General features: G+C 57.3%; 1 protein-coding gene across 4 annotated transcripts; it reads right to left on the reverse strand.

The window, feature by feature from the left end:
- Nucleotides 1-3870: 3870 nt before the first annotated feature.
- On the reverse strand, nt 3871-14998 carry NBL1 (NBL1, DAN family BMP antagonist). 4 transcript variants are annotated; one of them, XM_030763884.2, is made up of 5 exons: nt 14659-14741; nt 8405-8465; nt 6422-6616; nt 6186-6297; nt 3871-4786 (listed from the first exon to the last, which is right to left on the reverse strand). In XM_030763884.2, exons 2-5 carry the CDS (start codon nt 8443-8445, stop codon nt 4535-4537), a joined length of 600 nt encoding a protein of 199 aa, XP_030619744.1. In that variant the 5' UTR covers nt 8446-8465; nt 14659-14741; the 3' UTR covers nt 3871-4534. The 4 variants fall into 4 exon arrangements, with proteins under 4 accessions (XP_030619744.1, XP_022407526.1, XP_089755930.1 ...); XM_022551818.3 differs by lacking the exons at nt 8405-8465; nt 14659-14741 and adding exons at nt 8265-8268; nt 13035-14584 and having other exon boundaries at nt 6422-6610; XM_089899804.1 differs by lacking the exon at nt 8405-8465 and having other exon boundaries at nt 6422-6657; nt 14659-14998.
- Nucleotides 14999-19899: the final 4901 nt, after the last annotated feature.

The raw sequence follows: 19899 nt of genomic DNA on the forward strand, positions 1-19899 counted from the left end.
CCCTAAATGCCCATCGACAGATGAATGGATAAAGAAGATGTGGTATATATATACAATGGAATATTACTCAACCATAAAAAGGAATGAAATTGGGTCATTTGTAGAGGCGTGGATGGATCTAGAGACTGTCATACAGAGTGAAGTTAAGTCAGAAAGAGAAAAACAAATATCGTATGTTAACGCATATATGTGGAACCTAGGAAAATGGTACAGATGAACCGGTTTGCAGGGCAGAAATAGAGACACAGATGTAGAGAACAAACGTATGGACACCAAGGAGGGGAAAGTGGCAGGGGGGCGTGGGGGGGAGGTGGTGTGATGAATTGGGAGATTGGGATTGACATGTATACACTAACACGTATAAAATGGATAACTAATAAGAACCTGCTGTATAAAATAATAAATAAAATTCAAAAAAATAATTTTTCAAGACTGGGCCTGGGTGGTGGTGCCACCTTGTGGCCACAGTTATTATCTTGAATTTAAGAACTTCAGAAGTTCTGCGTACGCACCTGAATTTGTCATTTCACTCATGGAATAATACAGTCTTGAATGTCCTTAACATTTCAGGGTAGAGAGGGACCTTCAAGGATGCTCAGCGTTTTATTACTTCTAGCCACAGGGTGCTCCCTCCCTAGAGGAGAAGGCTTGAGTCTTAGGAAGTCCTCTGTCCCAGATCTCCATGCCTGTCAGTACATAGGGGACCAAGGAGAGCTGCTCATGACAGAGATGGAGAAACCAAGGTCCAGGGAGGTTGTGAGGTCTGCTCAGAGCTGCTCTCGCAGGAGGCATTAACCAACTGGTTAACTGAGGGCAGGGATTTGTCTGCTTTGTTCACTGTTGTATCCTCAGCACATATTAGGTTGCCATAAATATATGTTCAATGAATTAATGAAGAAAACAATCAGCCCAACCACCAGCAGTTGTGGGCCAATCATTTACTCCCAATAATTATTATTATAATGGCTGACATTCATTGAGGTTCTATTATATGCCAGGCACTGTTCTAAGCTCTACATGTACATTGATTCATTCCCACGACCCTGGGAATGAGGCGGTGCGATCATTATTCCCCAACTTACTAATGGGAAAACTGAGCCTCAGAGATCTTAAGTGACCTGCTCAAGATCACACAGCTAGGAAGTAGCCCTGTCAGGATTTGAACCCAGGCAGACAGGATTCTCCCAGAGGCTCCGAGCATGGGAGGAAAACTAGATGGGAGTTATTGGCTCTATATAGGCAAACAAGGAGGGGAAGCCGGTACTAATTACCCGCCCATCCGGAGAGGGGCCGGCGTGGACAGTGCTGCATCAGTGTTTATCCCTTGTAAAGATTTTCAATCCCGCCACCCTTGCGGGGATTGGAGAGAATGGTGGAGGGGGACCTTCAATTCTTCTTCTGAGCTGTCTTGGTGGTTCAGTTTGAGGTTGGAGAAGAGAAAAATTGGTCGTCACTAATCCACATCTCACTCCCGTTGGCAAACTGGCACAATTAGAGATGCTTCTCTGTTCTCGCAGATCTGGCTCTTCCCACTCGCTGCTCCCACATCCAATCAGCAGCGCCTCTCCTGTGTGGCCCCGCCTCTTTACCATGGCCCTGCCTCCCTAGGCCTCCCCCGCCCCCACCCAATTCTGGTCTCCATCACCTCCTGCTTGGACTACTGCAGTCTCCAGCCGGTCTCCAGCCTCCCCCTCCTCCTCCCCCCACAAGACTCCTTTTCGTCTCGCTGGAACCCAGTTCTGTGCAGACACCTCCAGGGCTCTTACTGCGATGTGAGTGAAGTCTGAACTCTGGCTAGCACACCACGCCTGCCACCAGCCGTGCCAACCCACCTGCCTCCCTCCTTTTCAACCAGCTCTTATTAATTTCTTTACATATCTATCCATTTATACCCCACCTTGTTCCATACACAGGAAGAAGGCAGCTCCTGACCAAGACTCATCCTGCCAAGTTGATGCTCAGGTCTCAGAGGCCTAGTACCAAGGACACCACCCCAGGAAGTCCTTCATTTGGACCTGGTCTCTGAGTACTTTCTCTGTGCCCTCCAGTCAGTCCCCACCTCCAGCTGTATAGAAGGACTGTTAATATGGCCAGGGCTTATCCCTGCCTGACTGAGAGGTCACTGGGGTCTGCGTGCAGGAGAGATATACTTTTCTCCAACCCAATTCCACATCGAAGGACACAGGACCACCCTGGATAGTTGTGTCCTGCACGACCGCAAGAAGCGCCATTCTGTAGTTGGGAAGTACACAACCTACACAACTGTACAGAGCCGCCATGAAGGGAAGGCTTGGTACCCGGAGGAAATCGTGTGTGTAGTACACAACTGTTATCATTAGAGGGCGCTAGACTGGAATCCGCGCGCGCCGCTGCCTCCCAGCCTGGGGGAATCACTCCCAGGGCACAAAGGCCTCAGTTCACATTTGCAAAATGAAGATGCTCCGTGGATTAGAAACAGTATCTATAAATTGCCTGGTATCGGTGATCACAGCAATGTGTGCAAGGAAGGAGAGTCATAGCTCTCACCCATCCCACAGCCCCGTCTCAATGGAGAATCTGGGGAGCCCCGAGCTCAGCTGCATGCAGGTGATGATCTCAAACCCATAGGGTCATCGTGAAGGGGAAGGGACTCCACAGTTGTCAAGCACCCAGCCCCGCACATAGTAGGTGGTCAGCAAATGGCAGTTACTAAGGTTATACCAAGAAGACTGATTCAGCCAGACTGCCTGGGTTCAAGTCCTACTGGAGACATTTCTCAACCCTGGGCAAATTACTTCATCCCGCTGTACTTCAGGGGCCTCCTCTGTAAAACAAGGGCAGTATTTGCATCGCAGGGTGGTGGTGAGGATTCAGCGAGTTAACTGATATAAAGTACTTAGTACAGCCCCCCACATCCTATATCCATTTGTAACCATTAGCTTTTGTCTGTTTCCCCTTCTCCAGAGGCCAAGCCAGCTGGAGAGCAGGGAAGGGCCGATGCAGAGTCACCGTGAGGGTGAAGAGGCGTCATGGGCCTAAGGGATCAAAGGTCAAAGACAGAAAAGGGGTTCTGGAGGCCCAACCAACGTATATGCGAGGCCAGAAACAGCCAAGGACGGAGGCAGGAGGTGGGGAGCCAGGAGCCGGCGGGGGGCACATCATGGCGGGAAGGTGAGGGCCACCAGGATGCGGGGAGGGGTGCTCAGGGCTCCATGTGCGTGCAGCCTGACTCCCGCCCCTTGGGGAGCCCTGAGTCAGCAGGGCTGCCCTGTGAGGAAGAGAACACAGGTGTTGAACGAATTTATTCATGAGAAAACTCGGGGTCCATCCTACTGGTTACAAGCTCCAGAAGCTCTTGTCGGAATAGCCGTGAGGGCCGGGGCACCCCCAGGCAGGGGGCTGGTGGGGCTGGCAGCAGCCCTGGGACAGAAGAGCAGACGCAGGCAGCTGTGGGTACTGAGGGGCGTTCTTCCCTGCCCGCCTGGCCAGCCCCCACCCCGGGGCCCCGCACCCCCTCTAGGGCTAAAGTGCGGCTGCGAGGAGTGGGGGGAGGGGACTAGGCAGCTGCAGAGCCACAGTGAACACAGCCGCCCCACGCGCCCTCACCCCTCCTCTTCCTCGTTCCTTGAGGCTCATCCAGAATCCATCCCACCCAGGTCCCTCCTGGGAACCTCTGGGTAAGGGAGACCCCTCCCCAGCATCCGATATTCAGAAAGAGCTTCCCAAGAGGGTGAGGCTGGCTCCATCAGCTTTGAGGGGCCTAGAACCTGGGGGGCAGGGAGAGGCACTAAGATCTGGGAGAGGGCGAGGAGGGAAGGATGCCCTCTGGTCGAGGGCGTCATCCCCTCCCCCTGGCCCAGCAAGGCTCCTCCTCCCCTGCCTTCCCCCCCCCCCCCGCACCCCCGAAAGCCAAGGCAGGCAGGGAGCCTGGCTCCCAGCTCCAGGGCCGGGAGGCAGCAGGGTCCTGCCCAGGCCTGACTCCCAACCATGCCACTGAGGGAGGGCCACCGGGGAGAAGCTGCCCTGGGGACGGGGGTGCGAGGCCTTTGGGGAAGCCGGTGGGGCTGGAGCGTCCTGCTTCTTTCTGCCAGTGGTCTTCCTAGCCCTGCCTCAGGGCTGCCACTGGCAAGGCGCCCAACCTCAGCTCAGGGCCCGGCGCCACCATCTGCACCCCCAGGGCCCTGCCCCACCGAGGGGCCGTGCGGGCCTTGGCGCGTCTTGGACGGCCTCACCCCAACTCAGCAGCTTAGCCAACTATCCCCCCTCCCCAGGGCACATGTCTAGGAGGCAGAAAAGAAGAGAACCCCCCTCCGATAAAGAACCCTGAAGACCTCTGCTTCTTCCCCCCAACTCGTGAATATATTAAATTGTGCAGCTTGGCGCCAGTCCCACCCCCTTCAGATCTCCGTGGCAACCGGGAAGCATTCCAAGTCCAAGTCTGAATCCAAGTCCATCCAGTGCCAAAGGGGGGCTTCAGCCTCTCCCCCAACTCTTCCCCGGGAGGGTGAGACCCCACATTCCACAGGGAACGAGAGGGGAGGAAGAGTCGGGGGCCTCAGTCCTCAGCCCCCTCTTCCTCTGCATGGGGGACCCCAGGGGGATCCTCGGGCTCGGGGGGCTGCCCGCCAGGGTGCGGGTGGGAGTGGAGGCCGGGCTGGGAGCCCTGCGCATCCTCGCCCTGCACATAGACGCTCAGCCCCTCGTGACTGGGCTCCTTGCCGCATGCCTGGCAGCTGCAGTGCAGGATCTTTTCCACCAGCTTGTCCACCCTGGGCACCTCCTCATGGCCAGGGCACTCCAAGGTCACCTGCGGAGGGCAGGAGAGAAGGGGAGAGAGGTTTCCAAGGGCCTGGGGCTGGCAGGAAGGCCCCAAGGGTAACACTCCTCATGGGACCAAGAATCCCAGAGACCCCAGAAGCCTGAGGCCACCTGGGACACCTGGGCCCGTCCAGGGGGAGGGGGGTGAGTCCCTGCAGGAGCCACCTGACCTGTCTCCTCACGTCCTGCCACTTTCCTGCCCATCCCCACAGTAGCCAGAGGGCACCTTGAGGGGACCCAAGTGGTCCGCCCCTGCCTGAAATTCCCCCCACCAGGGCTCCCACTGCTCTCGCAGAAAAACCGACTCCTGACTCAGGCCACCCAGGACCTTGAGGTTGACCCCCAGAGGACCTCTCTCTCCACCCCTGACCTTGCCCCATTCCCGCCAACTCTGTCCTGCCTGATCTGCCTGAGACTTTGCACATGCCATTCCCTCTGCCTAGGAGGTCCTTGCCCCACCCGTCCCCTCCCCACCGCCCTAGACTTTGCCCACTTAACTTCTACTCAACCTTTGGACCCGAGACCAGACATCACTTCCTCAGCGAGCTCCTCCCAACACCCCCCCACACCCCACCCAGCCAAGGCTCGCCCTGTACGAGCCCCGTGAGTGTTCACTCTTCCCCTGTTGTCGCGCCACTAGCTGCCCTTTCTTTTTCCTTTCCTTCCTCCTTGTCTCTCCCTCCCTCCTTCCACAGGGCACCTTCTCCGTGCCAGCTCTGGGGACACAAGGACAGGCATGGTCCTTCAAGGAACTCAGAGTCTAGCAGAGGAAACAGACTTGTCAAAATCACCCAAATGCAGATGAAAAACTGTGCGTGTGACAGATGCTCAAAGCAGAAGTACACAGTGCCTGGGGGATCAGGAAAGGGGTTCTGAGAAAATGATGCCTGAGCCAAGCGCAGAGGAATGACTAGAATTTAACTAGGGGGGGAGGAGGAGAAAGGTAAGCCAAACAGGGAAAAGAGCATGTGCAAAGGCCCTGCAGTGGTCGTAAGCGGACAAGATAAGAGAGACTGAAAGGAGGCGGGATTGGTGTCAGGGTCAAGCTAGTGAAGAAGGTGAGAGGGGCAAGATGAAGCTAGAAAGCCTGGTGAGCCAGACCACACCTTGTGGACAGGCCTTACGGGGTCTGGCAAAGATTTTGGTCTCATCCTATAACAATGGGAAGCCACCGAAAGGATTTCACCATGTGACTGACATCAGAACAGAGCTTCTTGTCCTGTACATGCTGGTGTCGGACTTGTGAGCCATCACGTGACAAGGACCATGTCTGTATCTCCAGCACGAGGCTCGAACCCTGCACACAGTGGGGCCTCACTAAGCACTTGTGGCCCAGACCGGTGCCGGCTCTGGGCGGAAGCTGGGCGGGAGCGGGCAGCCGTACTCACGATCTCCCACATGGACTGGGCCGGCATGCACGAGTCGCAGTGCACCAGGGACTCTGTAGACTGCGGGAAGGTATTGGGAACGCTGTAGCTGAAGCACTGTCCCAGGCACGCCCTGCGGGAGGAGAGCCCACCGCGTCCGTGTCACCACGGTGGAGGAAAGAATGGGCAGCCCTGTCCTCTTCCTCCCTCCTGGGCCCGTGTCCTCATCCCTTCCACCCACCACCCCGGGATCCCACCTGTTCTGGATGGACTTGGCCTCACAGCCGCTGTGGCCCACGATCTGGGTGATGTTCTTGGCCTCGCACCAGGCGCTCTTATCCGGGAACAGTGCCAGCTTGTTGATGGGCGGTGGAGCAGCCAGCAGCACGGCGGGGAGGAGAGCCCCCACCAGGACCCGAAGCATCGTGCCCGTGACCTTTGGAGCCCTTGAACTGAGTACAGACTGCAGGTGAGGCCAGCAGGGTCCAGGAGGCTGGGCAGAGGGCAGGGGGGCAGTGGTGTTACAGCGTGGCTCTGACTGCCTGGGTTTAAATCCTACCTCTGCCACTTACCAGCCAAGCACAATCTTGGACAAGTTATTTCTCCTGTATGAACCTCAAAACTGGGGCTGCTAATAGTACGAGCATCAGATGGAGATTAAACAAGGTATTTCATGAAAAGCCCTGAGTGGAGAGACTAGCGGATCATACACATCCCACACGTGTTAGTTATCTTTATAACTTACTTTGTAGCTTTGAGCAAGTTACTTTTTATCTCTGTGCCTCACTTGCTTCATCTAAAGGGGGATGGTGATGCTGTGTGTGGCAATGATTATTGCAAGTACTAAGCCAGACACTCAGTTTCCAAGCACCCCGTTGAGTATTGAGCAATCATTAGCTCCCTCCTCACTGTGATGTTGTGGGTCCTTGAGGGGCTGGCCAGCCAGCAGGTCTCCTGGACATGCTGCCACGGTTGTCAGCAAAGCTAACCATCTTCATGTCACTGTGAATTCTTGTGCCACCTTGGATGCGTGGACCTCAGGTGAAAAAACTAACCCCAAACTAGACTGTACTTCTCGTTTGGATGCCCCATCAGAGCCCCAAGCCCTGAGTCTACACACACATCACTATCTCCAGCTCCAACCTCACACCTGAGTCAAACAAGAGGCGAGGCAATCCAAGCCCAGGGCTTGACCCTCTGTGAATTGGATGGAGCGAGGCACTAATAAGGCAATACCAGAATCTGCCAGGAGATGGCGGTGCAGGGCAGAATGTGTGTCGCAAGCATGGACTCAAAGGGGATTTTCCCAATGTTCCCCAACTTCATCTTCTGTAGGTTTCGCCCACTCTCCCACTGCAAGAACTGTGGAGGAGGGAGGCTTCAGAGAGATCCGGAAATGAGGGCAATGCTCACAAAGGGGTCCTCTGGGGGCAGGACATTGGGGAAAAGGCACTGGACTGGGAGTCTGGAATCCACACATGCTGTGGGACCCTGGACACTGTGGCCTGTGTCCCCACCTGTGAAATGAGTGGGGTGCCCTGGACTGGTGGTTTCCAAACCTGGTAGAGCGTCAGAATTCCCTGAAGCCTAGTGAAGTGAAAGTTCTAGGGTGGGGTGGGATTCTGCATTTTTTTAACGAGCTTCCAGGGTGGTTCTTATAAGCAGGCCAGGCTTAAGAAGTGGTCCAGCTCGCTCAGACTGGGATTCTGTGTCTTGGGACAGTCCCCAGAGGGGCCTGGGTGGGGCCGAAGTGGGAGCAAGGGCCAAGTATGGTCCCACTGGTCCCACAGATGCCCAGTACTAGTCAGGCTGGCTCAGGGCTGGAAATGCCATTCCGAACAACGCTACCCTCAGCCCACCTTCTGCTGGAGTGGCAGGTATTTGGTCAAAAGTCGGGAAGTGAGAGGTGATGGGGGGTCTTGCCCGCTCCTGCAGGCTAACTACGTGGGCTGACTCAGCTGGGCTTGCAAGGAGGGCCCAGGCCGGCCTGCGGAGCTGTGAGCGCCTCTGCAGCGCCCCGCTCTCTCTATCCAGCAAGCTCTGCTCAGGTCCTGCCCCTTCTCCCTGCAGGAGGTCTCCGGAAGCAGAGACAAGTCCCACCTCACTGGATCTCAACGCCTGGGTGACCCCCGCTCCCAGCCCAGTGGGGAGGGGTAAAGCGGGGAGAGCAGTGGGAGGTGAGTCCAGACCGTCTGCCCCATCCCAAGGGAGTCTGTGTCATGACCCAGGCTCTCACTCACACATTTCCGGTCTCACTCACAAGGTGGACAGCAAAGCCCATGTTTTCAGTACAGCCACAACCTAAGAAAACAGAATGGACTTGTTCCTAACCGGCAACCTAATTTTTCAACACCCTTAGCATCCAGGAGGCTTTCTCACCCCACCAGGTCCTTTTCTGTCCCTGGGGAATCAGCCTCTGCACCAGGGTCCGACCACCGTAGCACACCAGCGGAGACCCACCTAAGGCCAGAGCTCCCTGGGTCTCCCCAGGCGAGACTGGCCCCTAGAGACCTCAGAGAGGTCCGGGGACTTTTGTCCTATACCTGACCCCATCAGGATCCCTCAGGAAGGCCAGGTCAGGTGGGGCAGAGGGTGATGTTAGGTTTCCTTAGGCTCGGGAACGGAGCCTGAGGTTGTAATGAAAGTAGCCTGGAGATGAGCGCTGGGGCTGGTTTGGGGTTTGGATTAGGAGAGGTTAGGACTGACGCTATGGGCCAGGCTAAGGGGGAGCGGAGTTGAGATGGGGGCTGAGGTTAATAACAAGGTGTAGTGGGAGATGGGACACCGGTGAGTGTTTCAGGGGAGTCACTGGTCTGGAGGGTGAGGACTGGTTATCATGCGTCAGGTTGTAGCAGACACCGAGGGGAAATGAGATAAACTGAGGCAGAAGGCCACCTCCCTTATCTACCCCCCTCTCTAGGGCACAGCTAAAGGTCAGCTAGGCCCACAGAGGGGGTGCTATAACCCAACCCACCAGGTCCGGCCTCTCACCAAGCCCTGGCTGGGACCTCAGAGGAGGGGCCAGGCCGCGCTCGGCCTCCCCAGGCCAGCAGCCCTGAGCTCCAGCCGAAGCATGGCCCCGGGAGCCTCTTAAGTTCAAGTCCCAGGCCTCCCACCTAGGAGCTGCGTGACTTCCGGAAGTACAGTCTGCCTCTCTGCACCCACCGACCTCAGCCCTAAAACGGGGAGCAGAGCCCTTTCCTTGAAAATGACTGGGAGGATGCGATGAAAGTACCCAGCACCCAGCAGGGACCCACCTCAGGCCAGTTCCCTTCCCCCGGGGGGATGGTGGGGAGGCCTGGGCTGGCATCAGAGCCAAAGCTGGATGCTGGAGCAGGGAGCCGGGGGGGACGCAGGGCCGGTCTCCCACACACACCCCCGTCCAGCCCCCAAGAACCCCTGCTGCCCCCCCTTCACACTGGACTCGGCTCTTTGCTAGCAGGTTTTATTTTTTGTTGGCTTGTGTTTTGTTTTTTCAGGCAGCAGCTCAGCTGATTTTTTTTTTTTTTTTTTGATCCAGCAGTCGGACCTTCCTTCCTGAGACTTGAGAGCCTCACCCAGATTCTCATCCCTTCCTCCCGCCCTGAAGGTCACACGACAAGTCACGGGAGTCCCAGAACGCCAGGGCGGGAAGGGGAACCCCCAGGCCGATCCTCTTGCTTTGCAGAGGGGTTGTCCCGAGGCCCCCAGCAAGTCAGGCCAAGCAGTGCCCTTCCCCAGGCCAGGCGGTTCCCTGCAGTTTGACAATGGTTTACCAGGCACCTTCTAGGAGGGCGGAGAGGGCAGCGAGGGTGGGGCCCTGGGGAGCTCAGAGCCTGGAGGGGAGGTCGAGGGAGGTGGGTGAAGAGGAAGCAGCTGTTCAGTGCGGGGCAGTCAGACAGCTGGAGGGGCCGGGGGAGGAGAGATTCTCCATTCTGGATTGAACTCAAGAGTACAATTAGTTACCCGTGGCTGAGGGAACTGCACGGGCAAGGCCAGAAAGGGGGTTTACGGGTATGAGCCCAGCACAGCCCTCCCAGCCTCCTAGTAGTAAGAGCTGCTGCTAACTGTGGGCCAGATACCGTTCTAAGGCTTTTATGTATATTCACTTATTTGGTCCTTATAACAACCCTAGGAGACAGATATGGTATTTCCCCCATTTTACGGATGAAGAAACCGAGGCACTGGGTTTGCAAAAGAGATTTGCCCAAGCTGACACAGTTAGCATTCACTAAAGCTAAGATTTGAACTGGACAGCAGCAGGGTAACCACCAAGAGTTTCACAGAAGAGGAAGACAGGGCGACGGGGAATGACCTGGAGCAAGCAAGAGGCCGGGGCTTCCCGCGCCAGCAGCTGCGTCTCTTACCCGTCAGCACTCCGGGGCTCAGCCACAGCCAGGGTTGGAAGCACGGGCGCCCCATGGGGCAGAGTTCAAATCCCAGCCTGGACTCCCCTGCAGAGGAGCATGCGGCCGTGGCCAGCCCCTGGCTCCCTGGAGCCTTGCAGAAGGTACGGCGCCGCCCTTCCTCCGAGTTGTGGGGAGGCCACAACCAGGGCACCCTCAGCCCAGGGTGGGTACCTTCCTATCACCCCACCGTCCACTCCCCAATCCAAGCCCTCCGGATCCTCAGAGGCCTTGTGCCGACACCTGACACATCTGAGGCTGCCAGCAACACAGAGAGAAGGCCCCTGGGGCAGGGGAGGGGACACAGCCGACCCACTCCAGCCCCGTGGAAACTGAGGCACAGAACAAGGAAGTGCCGGCCCATGTCTCCCACGCAGGGGACGAGGGCAGTGAGCAGACACAGGACACCTGCCCCGGCAGCTTCCTGGGGAAGGACGGGGGTGGAGCAGCAAGAACTCAGGCTTCGGGGTCGGGCCTGTGGAGTCCTCTCTACGTTTCATGCCTACCAGAACCTAGCATCTTCCCTGAGATGCTTGCCAACAACTCAGAAGCCCGGGCCCCAGCCCTAGATATCCCGACCCCACACTCTGGGTTGTGGGGTGCAACCCAGGCATCTGTATTCACCCCCACATGATTCTGAGGACCAGCCAGGTCAAGAGCCCCCCAACTCCCCAGGGAAGGGTCCCCCGTAACAGCAATGCAGACAGGGGTCACCCACCCCACTGCCTAGGCCTAGTGCCTGGAATCAAACCTGAAATTCACCAGAGGGGCCTAGATTTCAAGGAAGACCTCTGGCCCGTCCGCACCCACCGTAGAGCACCCATTGCACAACAAGGAGTCGATTTAGTAAAACAAGTGAATAATCACCCTCCCCGTTTCCTCTTTGGGATAAATCTGAATATTCAGGGTCCTTAAGGCCAGGTACCCCAGAATGTTCTTGGTACAATGGTCCACTCACCCCCAAACACACACACACACACACACACACACACACACACACACCAGGCCTTCGGTTCCCAGCAACCAGCCTGGTGTGGGAACAGCTGGAGGGCAGGGCCAGCAAATGCTTAGAAGAAGGCAAGCCTCTCCCCAACTTTAACTTCTGCTTTCCGAAACCTCCTCTGGAAATCCTTCCCACCTAAGGCCCCAGCGGATTCAGATGGAAGTTTCTACCTGTGGGCTCTGGTGACGTCTGGATTCGCACAGAAAGCATGTGGGGTGTGGGGTGAGTTATTTTTTCAAACTGATCAGACCAGATGCTCCCAGTCCCTTCCTCTCCCTGTTCTCCCCCCACCCCCTGCCCCACCCTGACACACACAAAGGGCCGGGTCTGGGTCTCCTTTATTCACAACGGACTGTGACAGACCCCAGTTCAAACCCTAGCTCAGCCCCTTTAACTTTTCTGTGCCTCAGTTTCCTCACCTGCAAAGTGGGGGTAGCTGCCTCTTAGGGCAGTTGTGAGAATTGAACTGAAGAGGGCATGGAAATTTCAGGAGAGGACACCTGTCACAGGATGTCCTCAGCAGAGGTCACTACGAGTGCTAGCTTTGAGTCACCCAGGGCTGCTCACTCTCCCTAAACTCTGCCTACACCCTTCTGTCTCCCCCTCCCCCCTCCCCCACACCCCCTTACCCCTCCCTTACCCCTCCCCCTCCCTCCCACTGGATCCTGAATGCGTCCTGAGAATATCTAAACCCTGGGGTTGCATCTGCCTCCAAGAAAATGGGTTTAGGGGAAACTCAAACAAGATGATGGCTGGGCGAGGGTTTTAGGAACTGTCTGTGCTGCCAGGGTGGGAGCGGAGAGGAAGATCCCACTCAGACTCTAATTCTTGGGCCACTGACTGAAGGGAAAGGGTCCCAGAGAGACCAGCAACTTCGAGCAAACAGGCTGGGCCTGGCTGCCGGGGCGTACATGCTGCTGGGTGCAGAGGGTGTGGCATCTGTGGCCGCAGCCCTAGGCTTGGGGGTCAGCAGGAGTGAGGCAACCGCCGCAGGTCTTGGAATGAGCGCAGGGGACTTCCTTGAATGGTGCAACTGAAGGGAGGGGCGAGCCAGGGTCAGACCCCAGCCCTGATCAGCTCAGCAGGCCCACTCTGGGGTCCAAGGACAAGTTCAGGCCCAAGCTCACCCGCTGACTCCCTGTGTGCCTGGAGGCAGGACAGTACAGTGTTTAGAGGCCTCTGACCACTCGTTTCACCTGCCCAGGCCTCCCATTTGCCCCTGTGAAATGGGAAGCACGGCCTGGGAAAGTCCATCCTAGCAGATTCCCTCAAGAGGAGCCTGGCTCCAGCGCGCTGCTTAAGGCCACTGTGATTCCATGACCCCAGTCACCACAGGGTGGCTTCCTTCCTTCCCTCAGCGCTGGCAGAGCATGAACCAACCGTCCGGGGCGGACACGCAGGGCCAAGCCCGTGCCCCAAAGGCCTGCCCATCTCTGCCAAGCAGCTCCACCTCCCTGGCTACAGCCCCCCAGCCCAGACCACGGCCCGCCTGCCCGCAGACCCTCCTGACTGAAAGCTGTCTCCAAAACAAATCGATGCTAACGAGCCGCTGCAGGGCCGGCCTACACATCTGCTCAGCAGAAGTCCCACTGCAGACTTCACCAGCATCCCTGCCCGCTCCCACAGTCTGCGGCCCTTGGGGGTGGGGGTGGGGAGGAGGACAGAACTCAGTTGGAAATTTCACTCTAAAAGGATGAAGATATATGCGGCTAATGCACAGCACATCCTCCTGGGTCCACGCTCTAGCACACAGGCCCAAGAGAAAGAGGTCCAGCTCGCAAGGGTGGGGATGGGGGGGTCACCGACGAAATGCTCCAGCCTCGCCTTTTCTTTGGCCCCAACCAAAGGCAAACCACACCCAAGCGGCCCCAGCAACGGGAGGAGTTTCAGGAGGCTGGTGGTTTCCACAGTAACAAAGGGTGAGGGGCTCCTTGTTGACAAATTGCTTCCCCACCCCCATCCCCCGTCAGCGCCCAGCCTTTGGCCTCCGGCCCTGACCTCTGTTTTCCTGGGGTTCCCGTAGTTACAGGCTGGTGTCCTCCAGCTGGGCGAGGACCTCGGAAAGCCTGAAAATGTGCCCTTCTCCCCGGGTGCCGGCCAACCCCCTGGCCACGCCAAGGCGGCCAGCTGCCCCCTTTACTGCGGCGTGTAAAAGATCAGAATCGCCCCGCCCAGGGAGCGGGGCGGGCAGGTGGCCGGCAGCACGGCCCAGTTGTCCAGGCCGCCTCGCGGGGGTGGAACTCTTAAGAAAACTGAGCCCCCGGAAAGGCTGGCTCCCCTGCCCCAGACTCAATTCCAGGGGGATGACCCAGGCCAGTCCCCCGGGGCAGGCGGAAGGTAGGAGGAGGGTTTCGCTTCTTTTACCAGGTCTAGGAAACTATTCACGAGCCCCGGTGGGGGCCCCGTGCCTCCGACCCGGGCTGGGAGCGCTGTCCGAATTTGAGGGCGGGGGACCAGGAAGACGCAGGAACTCAGAGAGAGACTCCCACAGCGGGGCAGGCGGAGAGACGGAGAGAAAACATAAAGGCAGAGGCACAAACCCAGGGAAATGGAAAACAGGCAGAAGCGGAGAAACAGAAAGAAAGGGGCCAGAACCAGATAAAGAGAGGAACGGAAATAGACGGAGACACGCAGATGGGGAGACAGAAACACAGAGAGAGACAAAAAGGAGGCAGAAACGTACGGGAGTGGAGAGGCTCGCGGCGCGGCGAGGCCCGGACAGAGCAGCGGGGACGCGCGAGCCCCGCGGCCGAGCTCCGGGCGCTGCCCCGGCGGCCGCGCGGCCCGACCCGCCCTCGACCCGCCCGGCTTTCTCTCGGCCGCGCATCTCCCTCCCTTTCTCTCTTGGCCGCGGAACTCCTACCGAGAAATGGAAACCCCTGTTGAGTCGGGGGACCGGCTCGGGGCGCAGGGGTGCTCCCTGGCCACCCCGTGCCGCGCCCACGTCCCCAGACCCGGCGCCCCGAGCCCCCAGTGTTCCCGGGCTCGGCGGCGGCGCCTCCGCACGGTGCCCTGGGCTGGCGGGCGGGCCGGGGGCGCGGCGCTGCGCCTGCGGCCGAAGCCTCTGGAAGCTGGGCGCCCGCGTGCCGGCCCGGGCGGGACTTACCGCGCGCGCGGCGGCGGTGGGAAGCGCGGCGCGCCCGCCGGTTCCTGCGGAGCTGTCTGCGGGCCGCGGGGGGCAGGCTCGGCGCCCCCGGGAGGCTCGGGGAGGCGGCCGGCAGGGCTGGCGGCGGCCCCGCGAGGCTCGGCTGGGCTGCGCTGCGCGCTGTCTGCGGCCCCGGGCGGGCGCGCGGTGCGGGGGAGCGGCGAGCCGAGCGGCTCCGACGTCAGGGGTGTCTCCGCTCCAAATAGGGAGCGAGGGCGGGGGCAGTGGAGGGAGGGACGCGAAAAAGAAAGAGCGGGCGGGCGCGCTGGGCCGCTCCCTCCGGGCGCGCAGGAGGGGGCGCCTCAGCCGCCCGGGGCCCCGGCCCCTTCTCCCCGTCGCCCTCGAGCCCCGGGCCGGGCTCCGGCGCGGTCCGACGGCGCGGCGGAGCTACCGGGGCCGCCCTGATCGGCGCCCTAGGGGCAGGGCAGAGAGCCCGGCGCCCCGGCTCGTTCTAAAGCGCCCTCCGCCGGATTTCTCTGCGCTCGGACTTCTCTCCCAACTTTCCCCCAGCCCGGCCATCGGGCCGTGCCAGGCCTCCGGGTGACAAAGATGGAAGTATTCCTTTTTGTGGGAACCGGGTGCTGCAGTCTTGCTCCGAGGTTGTGGCGCCCCAGTCCACCGAGCCGCGGCACCAGGAGACTGTCCTCCCTCAGTCCTGCGGTGCGCCCAACCTATCCGCTCCCGGCCGTGCGACCCGGGGCTGGTCCGCGCTCTTAGTTCCCTAGTGTCACTCGACCTCCGCCCGGCCTCACCTCAGCGCCAGGCACTTGGCTTAAGTGTGCAGAGAAGGGTCTGAGAGTCCCGAGAAGGACTATCCGGAACGTCGGAAACTGAACTCACTTCTCTGACTCCTGGGAAGAGCAGAGCACCCAGCGCGGCGTCCCAGCCTCAGCTGTTGGGTACGGGGGTACCCAGCTTATCAGCCTGTACTTGGGCACTCGGGCGGGTTTCGGTCGTGCCCTCTCTCTTTGGTGTGCCAGTGAAGTGAGAAAATAGCTTTGCTCCTGAAAAGTAGTAGCCCGGTCCTGAGACGAGATTTAGGAATTTTGCGTTCTACCACAGTGGTGGGTGTCCATGCATCTCACCCCAGCCTGGCTGGAAGCCCCCAGATGGAAGCAGCCCTGCTCTTCCGATGTCACAGGTTGCTGAGCATCCCAGTGGCTCCTAGTGGCCTGTTGATAATTCCATGGTGTACGCTGACCTATCTGCCTCTCCAAACCCAGTACTGCGTCTCTATGCCTCCTAGCTCTTGCTTGTGCTGTTCCCTCTGCCTGGGGTTCCCTTCCCCTCTTTTCATCTCCTAGTAAAGGCACTCTTCAAGCACCAGATTGGAAAGCCTTCCCAAGACCCAAGTAGCATAAACCCCTCCCTTCTACGGTGTGATCCTGGAAGCACAGGATACATACCCTCTGTTCATGGTAATTTCCCTCTAGACTAGTTGAGTAGATCTCTTTCCTCCACTTGACTGTGGGCTCCTTGAGGGCAGGGATCACCTGTGTCAGTGTCCCCGGGGCTTGGCAAACAAGGGGTACAATATATTTGGCTGAATTAAGTAATTAATATCCCCCATAAATGTTTCCATGAGTATAAATGTAATAATGCTCATAATAGCTCAGGCATATTGAGCACCTTCCTATACTACGTGCCTGGTCCCATTCGAAGCACTTTCCACCCACACAATAAGTCTGTGAAATAAACAGTATTGTTATCCCCATTTCATAAGTGAAAGTACCAAGACCAAGAGAGAGAGGTTAAGTAACTGGCCTAAAGTCACACAGTAAAGGGGATGCCAGCTACCGTCTGCTGGAGGAACACATCCCACCAGGTGTAGCCTCACTGCCTGGTACACAGTAGGCACTCAGGAAACACTGACCATTGTGCTCACCACTGCCACTCTCAATGTGCATCCCAGGTGGGGTGGGGACTGGATGTCTACATTTTGTAAGAACCCAGCCCACTGTAAGAAGCCAGTTGGGTAGCCTAATGAGCGTGTCAAGTCATACAGACAGCCTGAAGTAGAAGCCCTTGACAGTTCAGCCACCCAGCCACCTAATCAAGGACATGGGGTTTGGGACTGGGTCACACCTGTGTGGTGAAGACTGGTAATTACAGGAGGGTTACCATGTGAACAAGGGGTCTGGAAAGTAACTTGTTAATACTATCAACAGCTATCACTTTGTGCCAGGCATTATACCAAGCACTATGCCTGCTTTATTGTATGGAAACCTGACCATAATCCTATCATCATTCCCATTTTACAGATGAGAAAAATCAAGGCATCAGAAGCCTAGCTACCTGCCCAAGATCACACCACTAGTGATGGACAGAGTCCAGACTTGAATCCGGACCCATCAACTGCGAAGCCCATGCTCCTTTGCCCACCACAGCCTCTTGGCTGCCTCAGAGCCCCTCCATCAGGCTGCAGCAAGGATGCTGCACCACCAGGACCCAGGGTGGTGGGGCCCCAGCAGGAAAGGCAGAACCTGTCACGTCAGAGTCTCCAAGCACACGGAGATGCACCTGGTTGGCAGCGGTGCGCCAGTTGCCCCAACAGGCCTGGCTGGCCCTGGGCACGGGCTTGAAGCCAGAGCCTGCTGGCCCTGGGCCAGCCTCTTGGGGCCGAGGTAATGTGGGGCCCAGAGCTGGGGTAGAGGGCTGAAAGCTCTCTACCCCAGCTCATTAGCAAACATCTGGGCTCAGGAAAATGACCGACCTGGAATGTGACTGGGCTACGGGGAGCTGCTCCCTCCCCGAGTCCTGGGAATGTGAGCTCCCTCCCGCAGGGCAGGGGCTTGGGCCAGCTGTTTCCTCTAATCCCGTCAGCCTGGCCTCAACAGGGGTCCAAACCTCTGCACTCTCCCGGAGAAAGAGGGAAAACAAAAAAAGGCCTTCTCTCCCAGTCCGGCCCACTGACTCAGAAGGTTGGTATTGGGGCCTGGGACAACCACAGTCCCTCCCTCTTCTGCAAGATAAAGACCAAGAGAGTCCACATGTCCAAATGTGTAGGTGGAAGGGGCCGTGAGGACTCATCACGGAAGGTTCTGGAGTCTTCCTTCTTGGGTTTGACTCCTTGCTCCATCACCCACTGACTCTGTGCCAGTTGCTTCCTGTCTGGGCCTCGGTTTCCTTCTTTGTAAAGTGCAGCTGGTAACGGCATATACTCTCTAGAGTCGTTGCCGGGGCTCTCATTTATTTATTTTATTTATTTATTTATTAACATAAACTTATTTATTTTTGGCTGTGTTCCGTCTTCATTACTGCACATGGGCTTCTCATTGCAGTGTCTTCTCTTATTGCGGAGCACGGGCTCTACGTGCACAGGCTTCAGTAGTTGTGGCACGCGGGCTCAGTAGTTGTGGCGCACGGTCTTAGTTGCTCCATGGCATGTGGGATCTTCCCAGACCAGGGAGTGAATCTGTGTCCCCTGCATTGGCAGGCGGATTCTTAACCACTGCGCCACCAGGGAGGTCCCTCTCATTTATTTAACAAATACTTTTGTGCGGACTGTGTGCCAGGCACAGAGGTGTCAGGGACACAATGGGCTGGACCAACAAGGTCCCAGCCCTCAGGAAGCTTCAGTTCTGCAACAGGGAGGTGGAGCGTGTACGGGTAAAGCAGAATGGGTTTCTCATCATCTAAGTGTCACAGAGGAGCTAAGCAAGCCAGAGTGAGCGATGGGATGGGAAAGCCTCAGAAGACATCTCAAGGAGGCGACGTTTACGGTAAGATTATGATGAGGAGGAGGCAGGATTCAAGGAGATAAATGGATGCAAAGTGCTCGGCACAGTTCCTGGAAAATAGCACGTGCTCCAGAAAATGAAAGCTATTTTAGGGAGGTGTATAGCAGAGAGAAGGCAGGGAGTCAGAGTCCCTGGATCAAACCCAGGCTTTAGCACAAAGCTTTCTCTCACCTCACTCAAGTAATGCACGTCCTGAGCCTCAGTTTCCTCATCTGTGAAACAGGAATTTTAATAGTGCCCAAGCGCACGCTTACTGGGAGAATTCACTGAGGGACGTGTGCATGAAGCACAGAGCCTGGCACCAGCTCGGCCCTTAGGAAGTGAAAGCTACTAGTGTCATCTTTTCCTTTCCCATGGAGGAAAAGGATTTGCCTAGGTTCACTCAGCGAGTCAGTAGCAGATCCAGGAGCAGAATCAGATCTTCTAACTCTAAGCCCACTCCCCGGGCTGGCTCTTGCCTTCTCCTGTCCCTGGGGGCTCAGAAAGCCTCTGGGCCCCATCTTGGGCTCAGAGAAAGCAGGAGGAGGTGACAGTGCACTATAGGGTCTGCCCCTGAAGGCTACTGAGGGTGTGGGAGGTATGGCGTTGGCCGACTGGAGAGCAGAAATGAGGCCCCAAGGGGAACTTGTCCCCTGGAAAAATGTCAAATGCCCTTTGTAGGTAGGATGGGAGACCAAAAATCAAGAGGGATCAATTGCTAAGAAGGGGGAGATGAGAAGAGAGGAAGGTCAGAGATGAGATCTAAATTCGGGGAATTTCAGAGTGGAAATTTAAACTCAAGTCGGTCTGGCTCCAAGGAATGTCCTTTCTCCACTCCAGAGAGGCAGTGGTGGTTATGGCTGTTTCCTCATCTGTAAGAATGAACATACCAACGTCACCAAGAATGTGACCTAAATGCCAGGGACAGGGTGCCAGGGGCTACCCGCAACCCCTCACTTTGCTCCTTGTTTGTTTGCTTCCTCCCGCCATCACTCTCCCTGTTTCTTCAGCTGGGGCTGCCTGACCCCACGGTAACAACCCACCCACCTCCAAGTGACAGCACCAGAGCTGGGCTCTCAGGGAAGGCCCTTGTGCCTGGAATTCCTCCACCCTGTGGCTGTGGTAAACACGGTGAACAGGGCTGCCAGGGTGGTGGGCAGCGTTAGGCAAGTCAATTCTTTTACAACCCTTCTCCGTTGTTTCTTCCATTTCTCAGCTCCCAGCAGCCCATGTATATCCACAGAGAGTAGGAGAATTTTTCTCTCTACTGAAGAGTTGGTCCTTCTGTATTTAATATCCCACAGAACAGCTTTTTTCCCTTAAGGTTTTTGTGCACCAGATAAAGTCTTTGAAAAATCTTCCTGTTAGGAACATGGGTATTGGAGAACTGGAAGGCACAAAAGAACATCACCTGGGTGTCTGTGCAGCCCCTCTACCAGGGAACCGGCTTCCAACTACACCCACCAGTCAACACAAGGTACCT

Source organism: Delphinapterus leucas, chromosome 1 (assembly GCF_059928025.1).
Source record: "Delphinapterus leucas isolate spDelLeu-1000000601 "Yukka" chromosome 1, BTC_Dleu_Yukka2, whole genome shotgun sequence".
Taxonomy (NCBI): Eukaryota; Metazoa; Chordata; class Mammalia; order Artiodactyla; family Monodontidae; genus Delphinapterus; species Delphinapterus leucas.

Bases quoted from the DNA above. Each gene is read 5' to 3' on its own strand.
- NBL1 (XM_022551818.3), bottom strand. From the start codon at position 13,122: ATGTGTAGGCCGGCCCTGCAGCGGCTCGTTAGCATCGATTTGTTTTGG. The intron at 6,298-6,421 runs GTGGGATCCCGG...CTCCTCCCGCAG, and splicing joins GCCAAGTCCATCCAGAACAG to GGCGTGCCTGGGACAGTGCT. The intron at 4,787-6,185 runs GTGAGTACGGCT...TGCCCTCCGCAG, and splicing joins CCCAGTCCATGTGGGAGATC to GTGACCTTGGAGTGCCCTGG.